General features: G+C 41.3%; 1 protein-coding gene across 1 annotated transcript; it reads right to left on the bottom strand.

Annotated features, from left to right (window-relative positions):
* Window positions 1-1,243: 1,243 nt before the first annotated feature.
* Window positions 1,244-21,733, bottom strand: LOC134311885 (uncharacterized). The gene is made up of 3 exons (XM_062993534.1): window positions 21,095-21,733; window positions 9,395-9,545; window positions 1,244-6,429 (listed from the first exon to the last, which is right to left on the bottom strand). Exons 1-3 carry the CDS (start codon window positions 21,731-21,733, stop codon window positions 1,244-1,246), a joined length of 5,976 nt encoding a protein of 1,991 aa, XP_062849604.1.
* Between the last annotated feature and the right edge of the window lie 760 nt (window positions 21,734-22,493).

The raw sequence follows: 22,493 nt of genomic DNA, 5'->3' as shown, positions 1-22,493 counted from the left end.
TACATAAAACCAAAATTAAGCTAACAGTTGGTTTGATTGTTATGATACACTCATAAACCATGAAGAAAATTAATGTTTGATGGCAGGTTAGCAGGATTTGTGTATCAGTGTTTATGTAAACAAATTATGCTTAAATGAACTCCCTTTAGGGTACCAATCAAGCTCAACTCAACTCAACTCAACTCAACTTTATTTATAGAGCACTTTAAAAACAACAACAGCTGTAACAAAGTGCTGTACATAGATAATTATAAAACATAAAACAAACACTAGAAACAATGAGAAGTCTCATGCTGGATTGAAAGCCAAGGAATAAAAATGGGTTTTAAGACTAGTTTTAAAAATAGCCAGTGAAGAGGCCTGTCTAATATGGAGTGGTAGGTTGTTCCATAATTTAGGGGCAGCGATTGAAAAAGCTCTATCCCCTCTGAGCTTACGCTTTGACCTTGGTACCTCCAGGAGCAGCTGATCAGCTGACCTGAGGCACCAAGCAGAAGTGTGGGGATGGAGCAGTTCAGCGAGGTAAGGCGGGGCAAGTCCATTTAAAGATTTAAAAACAAACAACAGAATCTTAAAATGTACTCTGAAATGCACGGGCAGCCAATGGAGGGAGGCCAGAATGGGGGTTATATGCTCTCTCTTACGTGATCCCATTAAAAGTCGGGCCGCAGCATTTTGCACTAACTGGAGACGTTTGAGCGAGGACTGGCTGACTCCAAAATAAAGTGCATTACAGTAGTCCAGCCGAGATGTGATGAAGGCATGGATCACTGTTTGAAAGTGCTCATGTGAAAGGATTGACTTCACCTTTGCCAGCTGCCTCAAGTGGAAAAAGCTGGATTTGACTACTGCACCAATTTGACGGTCCAATTTAAAATCACTGTCCATCTTAAAACCCAAGCTAGAGATTGTATGCTTCACATACTGTGTCAAAGGGCCCATTTAAAATTAATTTATTAATTTTAAATGCCATAGTGCTTATACATAGAACATAAAAAACATTTTGACTAAGGATTTTTTGCATAAATAAGGTACCAACATTTTGTGCACTGAATAATTGACAAGAGATTCGGCACTAAATAATTTATGTTTTGTGACCCTAGTGCTAATCAATAACCAACACCTGTTCTCATGATCATCTTTAGTGCCTCCAGCAGCTGTTTTCCTTCAGAAATAACTCATGTTTACATGTCAGGCATTGTACATTCTCTTGTGTATTCGATTTAATTTCCTGCACGTTGGTTTACAGTACGGGACAGTGTTGCCCACAAAATATGAAGAGCATCTCCAGGAGATCAGGTTCTGTGGAATGCCTTACAACTCCAGTTTGTGCACTTTGTCTGCTAACAGGCTGGCTAACAACAGGGCTTGTTAAAGCTTCCGTTAGTGGATGTACCTTATTGTCTGCTTTTTTAAAGGCTGGTGGGCTAAACACAGGTAGAAAGCTGTTTTTCTCAGCCCAGGGTTTAAGCATCTGTGGTTCAGGGGGTACTTTAATCTCTGTTTGGGTGCTGTCAGATTTTTGCTCTTCTGACTCCAGCTCAGAGTCACTGGCATTTGGAAGGTTGAAATAGCTAATCTTAGTTGCTAATGAGTCATTATTATGTGAATCTGCTGTCATACTATTTTGCAAAGGCTCAGTTAATATGGTTGTGTTCTTCTTTCCTTTTTTACAGTGATCTTTGTCTGGTAGATTAGCATCTCTTAATTCTACCTGTCCATGAGTTGGTGCATTAAGGACGTCACATGAACTTGTGGCACTGAAGTATGATAAGTCACTTATTAACCGAGCACGGGCTTCATGAAATGATGCCAGATTAGTGACATTGGTCCTTCCAGGTCCTGCTCTTCTCTTTCTCTGGGAGGCAGATTGTGGTCTTATATCATCTGGCCCTGTACTATTCATATTACCTCTACCATAAATCCTCTCAATGGTTCTTCTAACAAAACCTTTAGCAATGGCTAAGTGGCATGTGTCATCTTCTCCACTGGATGTCTCTGGTGACCTTTGGGACCAGTTCTCCCCACAGTCTATGGATTCAGAATGATCAGAATTTTGACTGTGCTTATTTTGGGTATTAGTGTTGCTTTTGGCGAGAAACATTTCCCTAATTGACTTCACTCTGTTAACGTGAGTAGTTCTTTCTTGCTCCTGTGCCAAAGAGCTGCTTAAAGATTCATAACTGAAAGTCAATGAAGATGGGAGGGTTTCTGAGGTCAGGTTTAAAGTTTCTAAAGGTTCTGATACCTCAGTCTGGGCTGTGAATCTGTTCACATGACTTTCTGGTTTATTGCTGGTTTGTTGAGTAAATGATTCCATGTTATTGATGAGCTCTGCCACTAAATATTTCTTTGTTTGAGGTGTGTTTTTCTCACATACCACAGCTTCTTTAAGACCATATTCCTTTTGATCTCCCAAATGTTCTTCATACATGTAGCATTCTGGTACCTCCACAATCACCTGCTCTTCTTTGAAATGACTTGTTTTTACTTGTTGCCTCTTCTGTTTATTTTGCCTCATGTCCTTCTTCATATGTGACCCTACATGAATAGCAGTCAGGGTGGATTTCATTTCAGGCGGTCCTTTAAGATGGTCTCTTTTACTGTAGAGTTGGCTTTGTTCTTGACTTGCCATGCTTTTTCTTTGACAGTTTGTTGAACCATGAAAGGAATGCTTTTGCTCTGTATCTTCAGAAAAGTCCATATATTCTTCATCACAATTATCATCTTCTTCTTCCTCTAAGCTGGTGGCCAGTCTATCTTCACTGTTACTTGACTCAGAAAATGTTGAGCCCTTTTTAGTAGCCCAAACTTTATTTATTTGGCTTTGATTTTGTACATCATCCTTTTTGTTATTGCTATCTTGTGTCTCAGAACATTTAGGATTGTCCTCCACAATGTAATCGTCCTGCACACTTGCTATCCCGGACAATGTTCTTCTTGCTATCACTACACTGTCATCATATATGGCTCTGTCTTTATATATGTCTTGTTCTTCGTTATGTCTTTGCTCCACCACATTGCTTTCCTTCTCTCTCATGGACTTGACATCTTGCTTCTTGACTCCTTGATGCTGTTCTATCAAGGCAGATCTACTAGACGGTCTTTTCTTGTAGGTGTCTGAATTAGATATGGGACAGACATTTCTTTCTCGTTTGCCAATTTCTACTTTGATTTGGTCTTTAGCACTAACCAATGAATGGACCATTGAGATATTTGAACTGTCACATTCTGTGGTATGTGCATGAATTGCTTTTTCAATGACTGAAGAAACGTACTTGCTTACATCATCTTCAAGCATCTTCGAGTCAGGCAACCTACTCATTTCCTTATTTAAGACTGGATTTGTATATTTATTTAACTCTATCTCTGCTAATGCCTCACACAGCTTATCTGATCCTTCTACCATACTAGCTCTGATCCTCTCCTCACAAGTACAAATAGCAGCTAGTTCCTCTCTAACCCTGTCAGGAACACCTAATTCTTCCATGAGCCCCTGAATTGCCTCCTCTGTACAGCTTGGCCCACTATAAGAGTCACTTCTATTGCACTTAGGTGTAACACTGCAATTTAAGGACTGATTACATAACTCTTGAAAGCCTCTCCAATTATGCAACAGTTGATCAGACATTGAATTTTGTAGATCATTTAGACTAGATCTTAGCTGCTCTGCATTCTCTATGCTTGCCATCTCCTTAAGAGAGAGGATCAAAAGCAATGCTTCAGAACAGCTCGAGCTGTCGTCAGCCTGGCACTGTACAGTTCCAGTTTCCAGACTGTCCTTCAGGGTCATAATGGAGAGGAAAGCTAGGAGGACTTGTGAAGAGGAACCAAAGGTAGAGGCTAAGTATGAGAAGAAGTCTGACATGCTGTTGGGCTTTTCCAAACATTTATGTTGAGTCTCTTCATCAAGTGACTTTATCACATAGCAGAGCTTATCTAGAACACGTCTCAAATCAGGTCGTACAGCCATTTTGACCGTGTATGATTTTTTTCCTAACATAGTCGACTCGTTTCTATTTGCAGATGAAATTGTATCCTCATCAGTTTCACCTGTGCCAAGGTCCCTCTGTGAACTTGAGTTCATTGAGGCACTACTTGCTTTGGATTTTTCCAAATATGTCACTGCAGATTCAGAACTGATTGCAATTTCAGATTGAGGTTCTCTTTCAACACCTTGATTTGTGAATAGTGATGCTATAGACGATGTGTTGTTGTTGGGTATTTTTTCAATAGAGTCTTGGCTAATTAGTGTCTTTTTTGAGGAGGGAATTCTAAGATCAGGTGCTTGTTTCAGAAGGTCATTTACTGTGGATATTTTATTCAATGACTCATTCATGTTGTTTTTAAAACTTGGATTGGATTGAAATGATTCTATAAGGTTTATAGAAGGTTCCTCTGTTGTAGAATCATCATTTAAAGGAAGATTCAATTGAAATGATTTTGTTTCTTCGTCACTAAGCAATATGTCATTTTTCACATTTTTATTTTTACACAAAGATGACTTTTCTTGAGTGGAATCTCTAGTTATTGATAGTCTTTCTGAGCATGGATCACTAGGCAACATCTCTTTCTTAGAAAAGGATGCATCCTCCTTTAGGGACTTTGTTAAAGACACAATTCTAGAAGAACTATCTACTGAAGCAAGGCATGTTAAATCCCCACATGAAGCTATCTCTGACACCTGTAAAGAATGTAGCTTGGATGGTGGGTCCTCTTTTTGAAAGGGAAAGGGTTCAGGTTTGTTCTTTTGCAGCCAGAGCTCCACACGTTCATTCAAAACAGAGGATGAAAAATGAAGAGCTGGAAGGGAGGCACTTTCCCTCAGTTCACATGTTTCTCTTTGAAAGTCTTGCTCATCTTGCATTGATGTTTGCCGTTTGAGGGTAGATTTATTGGTTGATATATGAAGTAAATTTTTCTCCTGTGTGGAATTATTATTCTGTTTCCCATTGTACAAAAATGTCTGAGCAAGATGTTCTTCACTGGTACAAGATTCTTTGCCTGTGAATGATTTACTTGTGCTTTGTATTTTTAACCCAACTGCATTAGGCAAGGTGGAACAAACATGTTTATGATCATTAGCTGTATTGGTTCTTTGTTTTAATAGCTTGTAAACAGCTTTGGCTTGGTAATACTTAATCATAGTTTTCATAACTCCAGATCGGCTAAATATTTCAGCTCTAATTTTGTTTATTTCTTTGAGAATGTCAGTTTTGGTATCTTTCCTCATATGTTCAAGAGTGACACTGCGAGTTCTGTAGCACTTTTTTACTATTACTCGAACTGGCTTTTTGTTCCTGCGTATGCCAGCTGCTGAAGTCATCCTAGCTGCTGAGTGTTTAGCTGATTTTATGACCAGCGGTATCTCTGCAGTGTGTTTTTTTGACTCCTGAGAGGTAGTTTCTCTGCAGTGACCCATCTGCATTGGCTCATCAATAGTGGAAATCTTGGTACTCAAGTCCTCAGTAGAACATATATCACATGTGTCGATGCCCTGGGCATGAAACTCTGTATTTGCAAGGAAACTCTTCTGGCAAGTCTGCTGTTTAACGATATGAAGCACTGTCTTCTTCCCACTGTCTTGTAGTTGCAGAATCTCTGCAGATTTATAGGTATCAGCCTGTTGTTGTGAGGAGGTTGAGTTCAGTTTACAAGACATGGTATTGCGTGGTTTTGGTACTGGATGATGCTTTACCATGCAGTACTCTTGCTTTATTTGCTCATTACTTGTTTCTTCCTTGTCGGTGTAAAATCCCAGCACATTCTGTTGGCTCTCAGTTTTAGATACGTTATTGGTGCTTCCTAAAGGTAATTGCTTCTGTTTGATTTGGCACCACCCCAAGGAAGAAGGAAAAGCCTGGGCGAGCACTTTTAGCCCTATGCTTTGCCCTGTATTACCTTCCTCCAAATTTTCATGTGCTGCTTGAGGACAGTCTTTAGAGGAGACTTCTCTATGTTCTTCGGGACACATTTGATTTATTTCTAAGGCCTTTGAGTCAACGTCAGAATAAATGTTGTCACACAAAAGTTCACCTAGATCAGGATGTGATTCCGAGACAGATTTGATTTGATTAGCAACAGTGGAGCGACTAAGTGTTGTTGTCCAATGAACTGTTTCCTCATCTTTAAGAGTCAGGCGCACCTTCATTTCTACCGTCATGCTGCCATCCTCATTGACCCTGAAGGACTTCTCAATGTCATCATTAGTGGGCATGCAGATGTTTTCCTCAGCAGTTACATCCTTGCAAGTCATTGTATCTGCCTCTACAGAGTCCACATGCTGCCCAGTCTTCATTTCATTTTCAGATCCAGTGGGATTAGAAGCATTTTCTGAGAAACTGTTGTGTAACTGATTTACAATATACCGCTCCGAGGATGGTGAGAAGGGACGAGATCTTGTGCTGCTTGTCAAAGATGTCTTTTTTCCTTTGGATGTGCATTTTTAGTGAAAAGATGGACAAACACAGTAATGTATAGAATAGGAGAATAGCATTTTACCAGAATCAGACAGTAGTAGACATGAAAGAATGAGATGTAAGTTGATTAGCCAGACCAGGACAACAGGAAAGCATTGACAGGGAGAGAAAGGAAAGAGGTATGGATTAGTAAAAGCAAAGATGTGAGCTAGTTGTCATGCATGTCACAATATATAGGTTAGGCTGGGTATTACTGGAGATACAGTGCATCAGCACTTCCCAGATAATCTCATCCCCAGACAGCGAGATATACTGTACAAGCCAACATACATCCAACAGTTACAGTAACAAGCAATATACACCCTCAAATCAAAAATACTTTATTGCAGACAGTATAAAACCAAAGATAATTCATGTTTTGTCTGGTCAATCCATTCCTACATGTTGTCATTCTTTCTCACAACACTTAAAAAGTGTTTTGGCACTGAGGATACCAAGCAAATTGTTTCAATTTTAAACTAAGTTGTGCAACAGTTCAAGGTTGTTGTTGTCGCATTTTTTTATTTTAAATGATCTACTGAGATCAGAAAAATCAGAACTGCATGCATGCTAGTCCAGTACCTGTATTCTCTTCTTGCACAGCCATGCCTTTGTAATGTGTGCAGTACGTGGTTCTTCTCTTAAAGGCAGCATATGTTGCTCTAAAATCTTTATCATTAACAAAATCATTAATGCTGCCACCACAGAAGTATAAATGACCTTTGCCAGGGGCACTGACTGAGTTCACAGGTGTTCAGCTTTATGTGCTGAAATTCCTCCAGGTTCCTCGAATTGTTTAATGATATTATGCACTGTAGAGGGAGATCCCTTCCAATACTTTGATATTTAAAACATTTTAATCATTTTCTCATGCATTTCTTGACAAACAGGAGACCCTTTGCCCATATTTGCTGCTTAAAGACTCAGCTTTTCAGAGGAATCTAATCCTGATTACAGTCACCTGTTGACACCACCTGTTTAAAATTACATCATTGTTATTTTTTACCTCATTATTATTCCTAAATAAGCCCTTTTTTGGAATGTGTTGCATGCCTGAAATGCAGGAATGGATATATTCACTTACACTATATTGCCAAAAGTATTTGTTCGTCTGCCTTCACACACATATGAACTTGAGTGACATCCCATTCTTAATCCATAGGTTTAATATGATGTCGACCCACGCTTTGCAGCTATAACAGCTTCAACTCTTCTGGGAAGGCTTTCCACAAGGTTTAGAAGTGTGGTTATGGGAATTTTTGACCATTTTTCCAGAAGCGCATTTGTGAGGTCAGACACTGATGTTTGTGCACTGGTGCACAGTCATGTTGGAACAGGAAAGGGCCATCCCCAAACTGTTCCCACAAAGTTGGAAGCATGAAATTGTCCAAAATCTCTTGGTATGCTGAAGCATTAAGAGTTCCTTTCACTGGAACTAAGGGGTCGAGCCCAACTCCTAAAAAACAACCCCACACCATAATCCCCTCCACCAAACTTTACACTTGGCACAATGCAGTCAGACAAGTACCGTTCTCCTGGCAACCGCCAAACCCAGACTCGTCCATCGGATTGCCAGATGGAGAAGCGTGATTCGTCACCCCAGAGAACATGTCTCCACTGCTCTAGAGTCCAGTGGTGACGTGCTTTACACCACTGCATCCGACGCTTTGCATTGCGCTTGGTGATGTAAGGCTTGGATGCAGCTGCTCGGCCATGGAAACCCATTCCATGAAGCTCTCTACACACTGTTCTTGAGCTAATCTGAAGGCCACATGAAGTTTGGAGGTCTGTAGCGATTGACTCTGCAGAAAGTTGCCGACCTCTGCACACTATGCGCCTCAGCATCCGCTAGCCCTGCGCTATCAGCTTTGTGGCCGAGTTGCTGTCGTTCCCAATCGCTTCCACTTTGTCATAATAGCACTGACAGTCGACTGGAATATTTAGTAGTGAGGAAATTTCACGACTTGACTTGTTGCTCAGGTGGCATCAGGGTACCACGCTGGAATTCACTGAGCTCCTGAGAGCGACCCATTCTTTCACTAATGTGTGTAGAAGCAGTCTGCATGCCTAGATGCTTGGTTTTATACACCTGTGGCCATGGAAGTGATTGGAACACCTGAATTCAATGATTTGGATGGGTGAGTGAATACTTTCGGCAATATAGTGTATTTATAAACGAAATGAAGTTGACCAGACAAAACATGAAATATATTGCGTTTAAATTGTCTGCAATGACATTAAAGTCAAAGTAATTGTAGGAAACACTGCATTTTTCCTTGGTGGCTCTGTGGAAAGCACTGTTGCATAACAGCAAGAAGGTCCTGTGTTCAATTCCTAAGTGGAGCGGTCCATGTCCTTTCTGTGTGGAGTTTGCCTGTTTTCCCCATGTCTGTGTGAGCATGCAGTCAGGTTAATTGGAGATACTCCCTCTAGTCCCTCAAGGTATGAGTGTGTGTGTAAATGTGTGTATGTGTGTTTGCCCTGTAATGGACTGGTGACCTGTCCAGGTTGTTTCCTGCTTTTCACCCAATAAACTGGACTCAGCATGTTTTTGTCCCAACTTCTTCTGATTTATGGTTGTAATTTTATATACTGTAGTTTTATTTCTCAGTTGTTTTTCTTTTTTTTTAACACTAAGTTGTATTTCATTTTTCATTGTCTGTTTTACCATGGGTTTAATCTGGTCAGGGTTGCAGTGTGTCTGATTCATAGGTCAAAAAAAGCAGGAAACATCCCGGACGGGTTGCCAGTCCATCATAGGGCAGTTAATAATTAGCCCCCAAATGAATAAATCAATGTGCTGCACCTATATATACTGTATATATACGTATGTATGTATATATGTGCATATACAGACTGCTATAGTAGACCGTAACTGGAATTTTGCTGTATAAATGTGCTGATTATGTAAGGTGGATGAAGTGTGTTGAACTTACGTGTTCTGTGATGTAGCCTCCCTACACTTTTTGCTGGTAGCCATGCTGGAGCAGAGGGCTTTTGGACATTATAATGAACTTTTCTGAAAGGTTCACGGCCGGAAGCTACCAATACACCTGAACATAAGATCAAAGCCAGAAGTCCATTCACCTGTAATACAGAGAAATAAGTTTTATAATACGTATAAAGGAAGAAAGAACACTAAATACATTGTAGAAATACACCCTGAACCAGGCACCATTCTACTGAGTAGTCAATCTATTAACCTCAAGTTTTTAGAACATGGGGGTAAATCATATCAACTGTTTGAAACTCACAGAAACACAAAGAGAACACAACACCAATATACACTGATCAGCCATAACATTAAAACCACCTCCTTGTTTCTACACTCACTGTCCATTTTATCAGCTCCTCTTACCATATACAAGCACTTTGTAGTTCTACAATTACTGACTGTAGTCCATCTGTTACTCATGCATACTTTTTTAGTCTGCTTTCATGCTGTTCTTCAATGGTCAGGACTCCCACAGGGCCACCACAGAGTAGGTATTATTTAGGTGGTAGATCATTCTCAGCACTGCAGAGACAATGACATGGTGGTGGTGGGTTAGTGTGTGTTGTGCTGGTATGAGTGGATCAGACACAGCAGCGCTGCTGGAGTTTTTAAATACCGTGTCCACTCACTGTCCACTCTATTAGACACTCCTACCTAGTTGGTCCACCTTGTAGATGTAAAGTCAGAGATGATCACTCATCTATTGCTGCTGTTTGAGTTGGTCATCTTCTAGACCTTCATCACTGGTCACAGGATGCTGCCCATGGGGCGCTGTTGGCTGGATATTTTTGGTTGGTGGACTATTCTCAGTCCAGCAGTGACAGTAAGGTGTTTAAAAACTCCATCAGTGCTGCTGTGTCTGATCCACTCATACCAGCACAACACACACTAACACACCACCACCATGTCAGTGTCACTGCAGTGCTGAGAATGATCCACCACCCAAATAATACCTGCTCTGTGGTGGTCCTGGAAGAGTCCTGACCATTAAAGAACAGCATGAAAGGGCATGCAGAAAAACAGATAGACTGCAGTCAGTAATTGTAGAACTACAAAGTGCTTCTATATGGTCAGTGGAGCTGATAAAATGGGCAATAAGTGTAGAAACAATGAGGTGGTGTTAATGTTATGGCTGATCAGTGTACAATTATTGTTAAACTGGGTGAACAAATCATAAGAGAAATCATTTTTTGTATTTAAAATTAAGCTAAATATAAGATGAAGACAACTGCACCTGTTGCAATTTGACTTGAGCTGTTATAGTGGAATAATGGAAGAAGCTTGGCACAACCTTGAATCCTTTTATAGTATGCCATCTGAACAAATTAGGCATCTGGGCAAGAATGGCCTTGGTCAGGATGGCCTTGGTCAGGCCTTGGCCACTCTAAAGTTCTGATTAGAGATGTTAGAACCTATTGGACTGACAACCATTTCTGCTTCAATCCATAAATCAGAGTGCAAGATGGGAACCACTGTTGAATTATTGGTGTATGACAGTCAGTAAAGGCAACATTAGGAAAAAGAATCTCAGATCTGAATAAATGATTGAAGTATTTGGACAGGACAAGCACTGTGTCTCTCAGTTTCTTATCCCTCTCTTCAGGCTTCTGTCCCAGCATGCATTGCTGTGTAATAGGATGAGAGGGTAAAGAAGCTTAATGCTTCAGGGTGATGAGTCTTCTTCAACCCTCCTTGTTTGTTAGTTTGTTGAAATGGCTAAACGTTTTGAATCACATTAATGCAGATTATGCGTGTTTTTGTAAATTATATATTTGTCATATTGGTAATTTTTGTGTAATTTATCATTTCTTTAGCCGTAGAGTCTAAACTAAGCAGAAATGTGAATAAAGGATTTGTTTATCATGAGCAGACACTGTAAACATAATGGGAAAACACACACTTGCTACTTTATTGGTTTACCTACACTGTCCGTTTATGCCCTACATTTTTCATGTAGATGCACTTTTATGGTTATATGATTGCTTTTTGTAGCCCATTTGTAGCTATGTACACTGCAAAAGATGTGGAGTAAGATTTACTTAAAAAAACTTTTTCCACGTACAAACTGCTAGTAAATTTAACAGACCATATATTCAAGTAAAAGTTACTCACAATTCTATCTGGATTTTACTAGAAATTCTTCAGTAAATGTTACTTTGCTACACACTGCTTCAAGTATATTTTAATAGCTGTACCTTAGTAGATTTTACTTAAACATTGCAGCACTAAAAGCATTAAAACATGGCTTATAAAATACTATATTACAGTGGGGCCAAAAAGTATTTAGTCAGCCACTGATTGTGCAGGTTCTCTTACTTAGAAAGATGTGAGAGGTCTGTAATTTTCATCATAGGTACACTTCAACTATGAGAGACAAAATGAGAAAAAAAAAATCCAGGAAATCACATTGTAGGATTTTTAAAGAATTTATTTGTAAATTATGGTGGAAAAGAAGTATTTGGTCACCCACAAACAAGCAAGATTTCTGGCTCTCACAGACCTGTAACTTCTTCTTTAAGAAGCTCTTCTGTCCTCCACTCGTTACCTGTATTAATGGCACCTGTTTGACCTCGTTATCTGTATAAAAGACACCTGTCCACATCCTCAAACAGTCAGACTCCAAACTCAACTATGGCCAAAACCAAAGAGCTGTTGAAGGACACCAGGAAGAAAATTGTAGACCTGCACCATGCAGGCTGGGAAGAGTAAATCTACAATAGGCAAGCAGGTTGGTGTGAATAAATCAACTGTGGGAGCAATTGTAAGAAAATGGAAGACATACAAGACCATTGATAATCTCCCTTGGGGTCAAGATCTCATCCCCTGGGGTCAAAATGATCATGAGAACGGTGAGCAAAAATCCCAGAACTACACGGAGGGACCTGATGAATGACCTGCAGAGAGCTGGGACCAAAGTAACAAAGGCTACCATCAGTAACACACTACGCCGAGAGGGACTCAAATCCTGCAGTGCCAGGCGTGTCCCCCTGCTTAAGCCAGTACATGTCCAGGCCCATCTGAAGTTTGCCAGAGAGCATATGGATGATTCAGAAGAGGATTGGGAGAATATCATGTGGTCAGATGAAACCAAAATGGAACTTTTTGGTAAAAACTCAACTGGTCGTGTTTGGAGGCTGAGTTGCATCCCAAGAACACCATACCTACTGTGAAGCATGGTGGTGGAAACATCATGCTTTGGGGCTGTTTTTCTGTAAAGGGGACAGGACGACTGATCCGTGTTAAGGGAAGAATGAACGGGGCCATGTATCGTGAGATTTTAAGCCAAAACCTCCTTCCATCAGTGAGAGCATTGAAGATGGAATGTGGCTGGGTCTTCCAGCATGACAATGATCCCAAACACACCGCTCGGGCAACGAAGGAGTGGCTCCGTAAAAAGCATTTCAAGGTCCTGGAGTGGCCTAGCCAGTCTCCAGACCTCAACCCCATAGAAAATTTGTGGAGTCCGTGTTGCCCAGCGACAGCCCCAAAACATCACTGCTCTAGAGGAGATCTGCATGGAGGAATGGGCCAAAATACCAGCTACAGTGTGTGCAAACCTGGTGAAGACTTACAGGAAACGTTTGACCTCTGTCATTGCCAACAAAGGTTATGTTACAAAGTATTGAGTTGAACTTTTGTTATTGACCAAATACTTATTTTCCACCATAATTTACAAATAAATTCTTTAAAAATCCTACAATGTGATTTCCTGGATTTTTTTTTCTCATTTTGTCTCTCATAGTTGAAGTGTACCTATGATGAAAATTACAGACCTCTCTCATCTTTCTAAGTAGGAGAACCTGCACAATCAGTGGCTGACTAAATACTTTTTGGCCCCACTGTATATAGTATTAAAATGCAATATTATAAAATGCAAAATAATTTTACATTATTCAATTCAACATCAATGATTACCATATACAAAAACCACTATAACAGACAGACAACATTTTTTGTCAAACTTTTTTATTTGTTTTGCTCAATTAATGGAAATGCATTTTTTACTTACAGTTCAGTGGACAAAATGTCTTTCAAACAGCGTGTTTTCTAAAGTGTCACTCGCTACACAAAAGTAAAAAATGTAAATGGAAAACAAACTATAAAAGTGTCACAGTGTAAGGACAAAATAAATGATATCAATCTTTCAAACATTTTTCTGAAAACTTGCAGTAAAAAATAAAAGTAGATGCAAGTAAAAGTTTGTCAGAAACACTTGCTCCAGGTGGACTGACTAGTTATCCTCCTGAACTCATCTTTCACCTAAGACAAAGATTAAAAAAATAACATAAGTTAGTAATTATAAAGTTTATGTAGACCTCAGAATGTTATGTTACATATTATAATTTAATTTTACTTTCTCAAGGTTTGCTCACAGGTTGCCTAATAATGCACATTTGTATTTGAAAGACCCTGGACTATACAGCCTCAGACAGATTTATTTTTAAGTAGCAAAACAGGCTTTTATAATCATTAGACAAAAGAACTATTTTAGAACCAACGTTTTAAGCCCACGTTCCAGTGGCGGCTGCTGGTCTTTCAAAGAGGGGAAGCTCATTGTCGGCTTACATCATAAAATTTGTCAATTTATTTATATATAAATGTATAAATTCTCCCCTTTGTTAGTTTTGAAGAAAATGGCATGAAATGGGTTGCAGTTTGTCTTCCGACTTCACTCGCAAAATCCGCGATGGTACTGAAGCTCCCAGCGACAGCTGTCAATCAAAACGGGATTCAGCCTTTCGACTGACCCTCCAATCATCTTGCAGAAGCTCAGCGTCCAGACCTGCCCACAGCTCTATTTACCCCCAGAGACGCCCATGCAGCCCCATAGAAGCAAAGAGACGCTCAGCTTCTGCGGGTAAATGCATTGACGCTCCGGGAACGTATGAGTTAAGTTAACAAAATCGAGTCGATTTGTGATAAGTAGATGATTCTGAACGAACTCGTCTTCAAGATGAACGTGTTCTAACGCATTTGTAGTCAATGAAATGTTAACACAACTGTACATATTTCACCATTTAATTTTTGACATTTTAGGGGAAGCTAAGCTTCCCTTGCAGTCTCAGAGAAATCGCCACTGCCACATTCATTAAACGGAACAAGTTATCCCGATTAATATAACTACATAACATTCATTCTGCCATGCTAACGGATGCTAGTGTAGAAAGTTAAACAAATTTTAAATATTTATAATATTAACTGGCACGGTAATATAATTTCTTAAAAAATGACAACTTACCATAAAACAGTCCCCTTTGGCCAAAGTGTGTCCTCAACAACCGAAAAACTTTGTGATGAGAAGACTTGAGAAGATTCAAAAGTCTCAGCAGCTCGTTTTGCACTCCGTGTGTGAAACATGTCCGAACTTGCCAGGCAATGCGCATGCGTGGAACATAAAGTAATATTTACTAGAAGTTTTTAGTTTTGCTTTGCTTCAATCCAAGAAATAAAAAACATAGTTAATTTTACTTGGTATTTAGAATAAAATTTACTAATGTATTTGATAACAAATAATTACAAAGAAACACCAAGTAACACACTAAATTATATGTGGCATTCTTAAGTAGCAAGACTGTACTAGAATATTCTTGTATAAAGTACTTTAAAAATCTTCACTCTATTTACTAAGTCAAAAAATAATTTTTTGCAGTGTAGGCTGTTACTCAGTGTGTCATCCATCTACACTGATTAGCCATAACATTAAAACCACCTCCTTGTTTCCACACTCACTGTCCATTTTATCAGCTCCACTTACCATATAGAAGCACTTTGTAGTTTTAGAATTATTGACTGTACTCCATCTGTTTCTCTACATACTTTTTTTAACCTGCTTTCACCCTGTTCAGGACGTCCACAGGACCACCACAGGACCACCACAGAGCAGGTATTATTTAGGTGGTGGATCATTCTCAGCACTACAGTGACAAGGACATGGTGGTGGTGTGTTAGTGTGTGTTGTGCTGGTATGAGTGGATCAGACTCACTGTCCACTCTATTAGACACTTCTACCTAGTTGGTCCACCTTGTAGATGTAAAGTCAGAGACGATCGCGCATCTATTGCTGCTGTTTGAGTTGGTCATCTTCTAGACCTTCATCAGTGGTCACAGGACGCTGCTCACGGGGCGCTGTTGGCTGGATATATTTTTGGTTGTTGGACTATTCTCAGTCCAGCAATGACAGTGAGGTGTTTAAAAACTCCATCAGCGCTGCTGTCTGATCCACTCATACCAGCACAACACACACTAACACACCACCACCATGTCAGTGTCACTGCAGTGCTGAGAATGATGATGGCGTCCCCTCGTAGTCCGAGGATAGATCTCCAGTGCGATGCTTGGTTCTCCGTCAGTGTTTGGCTCTCTGATGGCTGATGAGACCAGTTCTTGAGACAAACATTCTTGGACATTTTTCACAGGGTATTGTAAGAGCTCGAGGTTGCCGTGCTCTTTCCTTCCTCCGTTGTCGTCTCGCTTTGACATCCGCTCTTCTGTTGGCTTCAAAGAGTGTAATTCCTTTTTTGACCGCTCTTCTCCACAGAGGTCTTTCTTGAGTCGATGCTTCCCCGGTCTTGGGGTCGATGCCTGTGGATTTTAGGGTCCGCTTTAATTGATCTTTGTAGCGTTTCAGTGGGGCACCGAGGGGTTGCTTCCCCGATGCGAGTTCACCAAACAGGATCCGTCGTGGGAGTCGATCTCCTGACATGCGAGTTACGTGGCCCATCCACCGGAGTTGATGTTTCATGATGGATGCTTCAATGCTGACAGAGGAAGCTCTTTCCAGCACAGAATTATTGGTCACATAATCATCCCAGTTGATGTTGAGGATGGCTCGTAGCTTCTGTTGGTGGAACTGCTCCAGCTTCTTCAGATCTGCTCGGTAGAGGGTCCAGGTTTCACATCCATACAGAAGAGTGGATGCGACGACGGCGTTGTAGACCATAAGTTTTGTTTGATGGGTCAGATCCTTGTTACGGAAGACACGGCTGGTGAGTCCTCCGAAGGCTCGATGTGCCGCTTGGTCCTTAGATGATGTGCACTGGGTGGACAGGATGCTGCCAAGATACGGGAAGTGGTCCACACATTCCACACTTCTTGTTGATTGAGATGTTGAAGTCTGGTAGGGAAGTCCCGGGAGGCGGTTGTGTGAGGACCTTGGTTTTTGAGGTGTTCACGGTCATGCCAAAGCGTGTGTATGCTGCGTTGAAGTTGTTGACTGATGTTTGTAAGTCTTTGACTGAGTGGGTTGGTGCAGCGTTGTCGTCTGCTTATTGCATTTCGGTGACTTTGATGGTGGAAACCAGGCTTGTGGATCTCAGACGGGACAGGTTGAATGATCCTCCGTCCAGCCTGTACCTCATTTCAATGCCAGGGTTATTGGGTGGTATCTCATACATCATGGCGGCAAGGTAGACGGCAAACAAGGTAGGAGCAAGGACACATCCCTGTTTCAGTCCACACGTGATTGGGAATTCTTCAGATACAGTATGTTGTATATGTATGTAGGGCTTGGATTAGTTGGATGAAGGGGTTGGGGAAGCCAAAGCGTCATAGGACTTCCCACATGGCGTAGGCCTTCTCCAGATCATAGAAGACTAGGAAGAAAGGTTTTTGCTGTTCACGTGATTTTTCTTGTAACTGGTGAGCACAGAAAATCATGTCCTTCATCATTGTTCCTCTGGTTGTACGGAATCCACATTGTGACTCCGGAAGAATTTCTTCTGCAACCTTTTGAAGACGATTTTGGATGATCCGGGCGACATCTTCCCAGCAATGGAAAGCAGGGATATTCCGCTGTAATTCCCACAGCTGTTCCGGTCACCCTTTTTGAAGATCGTCACAATCAGTGCATTCTTCATGTTGTCAGGGACTTGTCTTGCTTCCCACATTCGGAGCATCAGTACGAAGAGGCGGGTCTTGAGTGTTATACCCCCATGTACAAGGAGCTCGACTGGGATGTTGTCGGGTCCAGCGGCTCTTCCGCATCGTATGAGGCTTAGAGCTGTTTCGAATTCTTGGTAGGACGGAGGTGCTGTCAGTTTAAGTCGTGGGGGCAGTTGGGTGACGTTTCTCAGGAAGTCTCTGGCAACGGATGACTTTCGGTTAAGAAGAGTGTCGAAATGTTCCTTCCAACGGTCTAGGATGGCTTGGCTGTCCGTTAGAAGTGTGCAGTTGTCAGAGGACATAAGCGTTCCAACAGAGGATCTCCTTGGGCCATAGATCTCTTTGAGGCTCGTGTAGAAGTTCCTTGTGTCTCTTTTATCAGCAAAGCATTGGAATTCTTCTGTTGCCACCAGTTGTTTTGGAGCTCTCTGAGCCATGCTTGGCACTGTCGTTTCTGGTTTTGGTTTTCTTCTCATGATTTGATGGATCCTGTTCGTGAGTGATCTTTGCTTTCCGTTTTTCAGCTATTATGGTTGTTATCGAACCAGTCTTGATGCTTCCTTCTCTGCAGACCAATGGTTTCTTTGGCTGCATCATTGATCACTGCACGTAGTGTTGTCCACTCTGCCTCGATCGAGGATGGGTTGGCAGGGTTCGAGGTCAGACATTGCTGGATGTTTTCCTGGAGCTTTGCCGACATAGCAGAGTCGTTCAGTTTGCTGATGTCATATTTCCTTCTCATCTGGTTTGTCGTATGCATTCGAGGTCTCTGTCTCAAATTCAGTTTCAGTTTAGAGACGACGAGACGATGGTCCGTCCAACAGTCGTCGGCACCTGGCATGCTCCTGGTTATCTGGATGTCCTTCCTGAACTTCTGCTTGACGATGATGTAGTCAAGGATGTGCCAGTGCTTGGATCGAGGGTGCCTCCATGTAAACATAAAATAAAAAAAACCTCCATAGGATTTCTACTGACCAGATATTACTTGGAAGGTGGGCCATTCTAAGCAATGCAATTACACTAACATGGTAGTGTGTGTTTTATGATTGTATCAGGTACAGCAGCATATCTGTTTTTTGAATATCCTATACAGACACACACACACACACACACACTAATTACTTACTTCCTTAGATGTAGGAACCACTTGGATAAGCAAGGCACATTTTAAATATGTATGGGAGGTACCAGAGTACTAGGAAAAACCCAGCACAGGAAGAACATTTACAGACAGTGACTTAAAAGTTAAAATTAAACCCACATTGCTCTGTAGCACCCATAATTAATAATGAATTCCTTTATTTTTACTAATGGCTTAATCCAGGTCAAGGTCACAGTGGATGCAAGGCAGTGGTACCACACATTTGGCAGAACTCCAGTAAATACCACAGACTCAACCATATATTTACTGATTCACTCACACAATGGGGCAATTTAAAGTGTCTAATTTACCATCTGCAAATACACAGATCAGCCATAACATTAAAACTATCTCATTGTTTCTACACTCACTGTCCATTTTATCAGCTCCACTTACCATATAGAAGCACTTCGTAGTTCTACAATTACTGACTGTAGTCCATCTGTTTCTCTACATGCTTTTCAGTAATCAGGACCCCCACAGGACCACCACAGAGTAGGTATTATTTGGGTGTTGTGCTGGTATGAGTGGATTAGACACATCAGCACTGCTGGAGTTTTTAAACACCTCACTGTCACTGCTGGACTGAGAATAGTCCACCAACCAAAAATATCTATCCAACAGTGCCCTGTGGGCAGCGTCCTGTGACCACTGATGAAAGTCTAGAAGATGACCAACTCAAACAGCAGCAATAGATGAGCCATCGTCTCTGACTTTACATCTACAAGGTGGAACAACTAGGTAGGAGTGTCTAATAGAGTGGACAGTGAGTGGACACGGTATTTAAAAACTCCAGCATCAATGCTGTGTCTGATCCACTCATACCAGCACATCACACACTAACACACCACCACCATGTCATTGTCACTGCAGTGCTGAGAAAGATCCACCACCTAAATAATACCTACTCTGTGGTAGTCCTGGAAGAGTCCTGACCATTTAAGAACAGCATGAAAGGGGGTAACAAAGCAAGTAGAGAAATAGATGGACTACAGTCAGTAATTGTAGAACTACAAAGTGCTTCTATATGGTAAGTGGAGCTGATAAAATGGACAGTGAGTATAAAAACAAGGAGGTGGTTTTAATGTTATGGCTGGTCGGTGTATTTTATATTATTAAACATAAAATAAAAAAAACCTCCATAGGATTTCTACTGACCAGATATTACTTGGAAGGTGGGCCATTCTAAGCAATGCAATTACACTAACATGGTAGTGTGTGTTTTATGATTGTATCAGGTACAGCAGCATATCTGTTTTTTGAATATCCTATACAGACACACACACACACATACACTAATTACTTACTTCCTTAGATGTAGGAACCACTTGGATAAGCAAGGCACATTTTAAATATGTATGGGAGGTACCAGAGTACTAGGAAAAACCCAGCACAGGAAGAACATTTACAGACAGTGACTAAAAAAAGCTTAAAATTAAACCCACATTGCTCTGTGGCACCTACTTTACAAGGTGCTCTAACAGACCACCCAAAGCAATTTTTCCAAAAGAGGAAAAATTATTAATCAATAATGAATTCCTTTATTTTTACTAACTGCTTTATCTAGGTCACCACACTTTTGGCAGAACTCCAGTAAATACCACAGACTCAACCATATATTTACTGATTCACTCACACCATGGGGCAATTTAAAGTGTCTAATTTACCATCTGCACACACAGATCAGCCATAACATTAAAACTACCTCATTGTTTCTACACTCACTGTCCATTTTATCAGCTCCACTTACCATATAGAAGCACTTTGTTGTTCTACAATTACTGACTGTAGTCCATCTGTTTCTCTACATGCTTTGTTAGCCCCTTTTCATGCTGTTCTTCAGTAATCAGGACCCCCACAGGACCACTACAGAGTAGGTAATATTTGGGTGTTGTGCTGGTATGAGTGGATCAGACACAGCAGCGCTGCTGGAGTTTTTAAACACCTCACTGTGACTGCTAGACTGAGAATAGTCCACCAACCAAAAATATCCAGCCAACAGCATCCCATGGGCAGCGTCCTGTGACCACTGATGAAGGTCTAGAAGATGACCAACTCAAACAGCAGCAATAGATGAGTGATCGTCTCTGACTTTACATCTACAAAGTGGAACAACTAGGTTGGAGTGTCTAATAGAGTGGACAGTGAGTGGACACAGTATTTAAAAACTCCAGCATCAATGCTGTGTCTGATCCGCTCATACCAGCACATCACACACTAACACACCACCACCATGTCTGTGTCACTGCGGTGCTGAGAATGATCCACCACCTAAATAATACCTACTCTGTAGTGGTCCTGTGGGGATCCTGACCATTGAAGAACAGCATGAAAGGGGGCTAGCAAAGCATGCAGAGAAACAGATGGACTACAGTCAGTAGTTGTAGAACTACAAAGTGCTTCTATATGGTAAGTGGAGCTGATAAAATGGACAGTGAGTGTAGAAACAAGGAGGTGGTTTTAATGTTATGGCTGATCGGTGTATGTGTGTATGTTTGTGTGTGGGTCTTTGGAATAATCTTAAATATTAACTAAATAGGGAACAGTCACACTTTTAATAGCAAGCCACAATGTGTCAGCATAGCATACACAGAAAAAAAATCACTGGTAAGCTCTTACCTTCTTTCCATCAACTGTGTGCAGCTTGTGCACTGGGAAGTTCATGACTTCAGATATAAGATCCATCAGCTCCTTAAAAGAGCGTGTGTTTCTCCTATGCAGCAGCAGCGTATGCTTAACATCTGGAGCTCCATTATGGAATACGACCACCCACTTTGGGGTGTGCAGCATGGCAGCGTACTCACTCCATGGCGCACTTCGCGGTCCAAAGCTCTGTCTCGTTGAGGCCAGGCGCCTGCTGCTTACCGGCCGGGCATGGTACCACGGTGGTGGTTTTCGCCGGGCCTGCTCCAGGTCGATGGGCTTGACTGTACGCTTGTCTGAGCAGATGTAGGAATGACCATGGTGAAGCTGGTCAAGGGATCGGACTGCTGTTTGACCACGCGGTGTTGTAATAGTGCGGACCCCAAACGGAAGAGGAACGCGCTTAGAGAGGCTGTCCAACAACCCCTCGAAGGTCTTGAAAGTGCGCTTGTTGATGACTACAGGCAAACCGCTGAACTGGGCATCACCACTCTTGTAGAAGCACACATGCTTTGAGGCAAAATGTTCTGGCTGGCGTTTTGGCATCAAGGTGTGTCCACTGCCAGAGGACTGGGCCTGTGGTGGGGCTTTCCTCACTGTTGAAGTATCACTCATCTCACTGTAATGGCAGTCCATGAGAGGAGAGGGGAAAAACATTACAGTAAACAGAGGAACAGTAAAAAAAATACATATCAAATAAAGCCCTAGTCTTTATAAAACTTGACCTCTATCCTAGACCACAGCTGTAGAATCTCCATATAGAAAAAAAGGTAGACTAGTCATGCCATAAAAATAGAACATGAATATAAAAATAACAGAATATAAAAATAATAAATTTCATTAATTCATGTTTTGTTTTACCACTGCTTTGTCCTATTCAAGCTCGCAGTGGGTACAATTTACTGGGCGAAATTCAGGAACAACCCCGGACAGATCGCCAGTCCATCACAGGGCAAACACACGCACGCACACACCTAGGGCAATTTAGTATCTCCAGGTAACCTGACTGCATGTCTTTGGACTGTGCAGGAAACCAGAGCACCTGGAGGAAACCCACAGACACGAGGAAAACATGCAAACTCCACACAGAAAGGACCCGGACCACTCCACCTGGGAATCTAACCCAGGACCTTCTTGCTGTTAGGCAACAGTGCTACCCACCGAGCCACTGAAATAAAAATGTAGATTTATTTATTAACATGTGTATTTATTTATTTAACATGTCAATATACTGGTCAGGATCACAGTGGGCCACCTAAAATTATGCAAAGCAGGAAAACACTTTAGACAGGGGATCAATCCATCACACCAGACACATTTACTCTTACAAGTGTATGAGTAACATCTTTAACAAGTGTTGTTTACTGCTCTACTT

The sequence above is a fragment of the Trichomycterus rosablanca genome, chromosome 4 (genome assembly GCF_030014385.1).
Source record: "Trichomycterus rosablanca isolate fTriRos1 chromosome 4, fTriRos1.hap1, whole genome shotgun sequence".
Lineage (NCBI taxonomy): Eukaryota > Metazoa > Chordata > Actinopteri > Siluriformes > Trichomycteridae > Trichomycterus > Trichomycterus rosablanca.
This window is presented reverse-complemented; position numbering and strand designations above follow the sequence as displayed.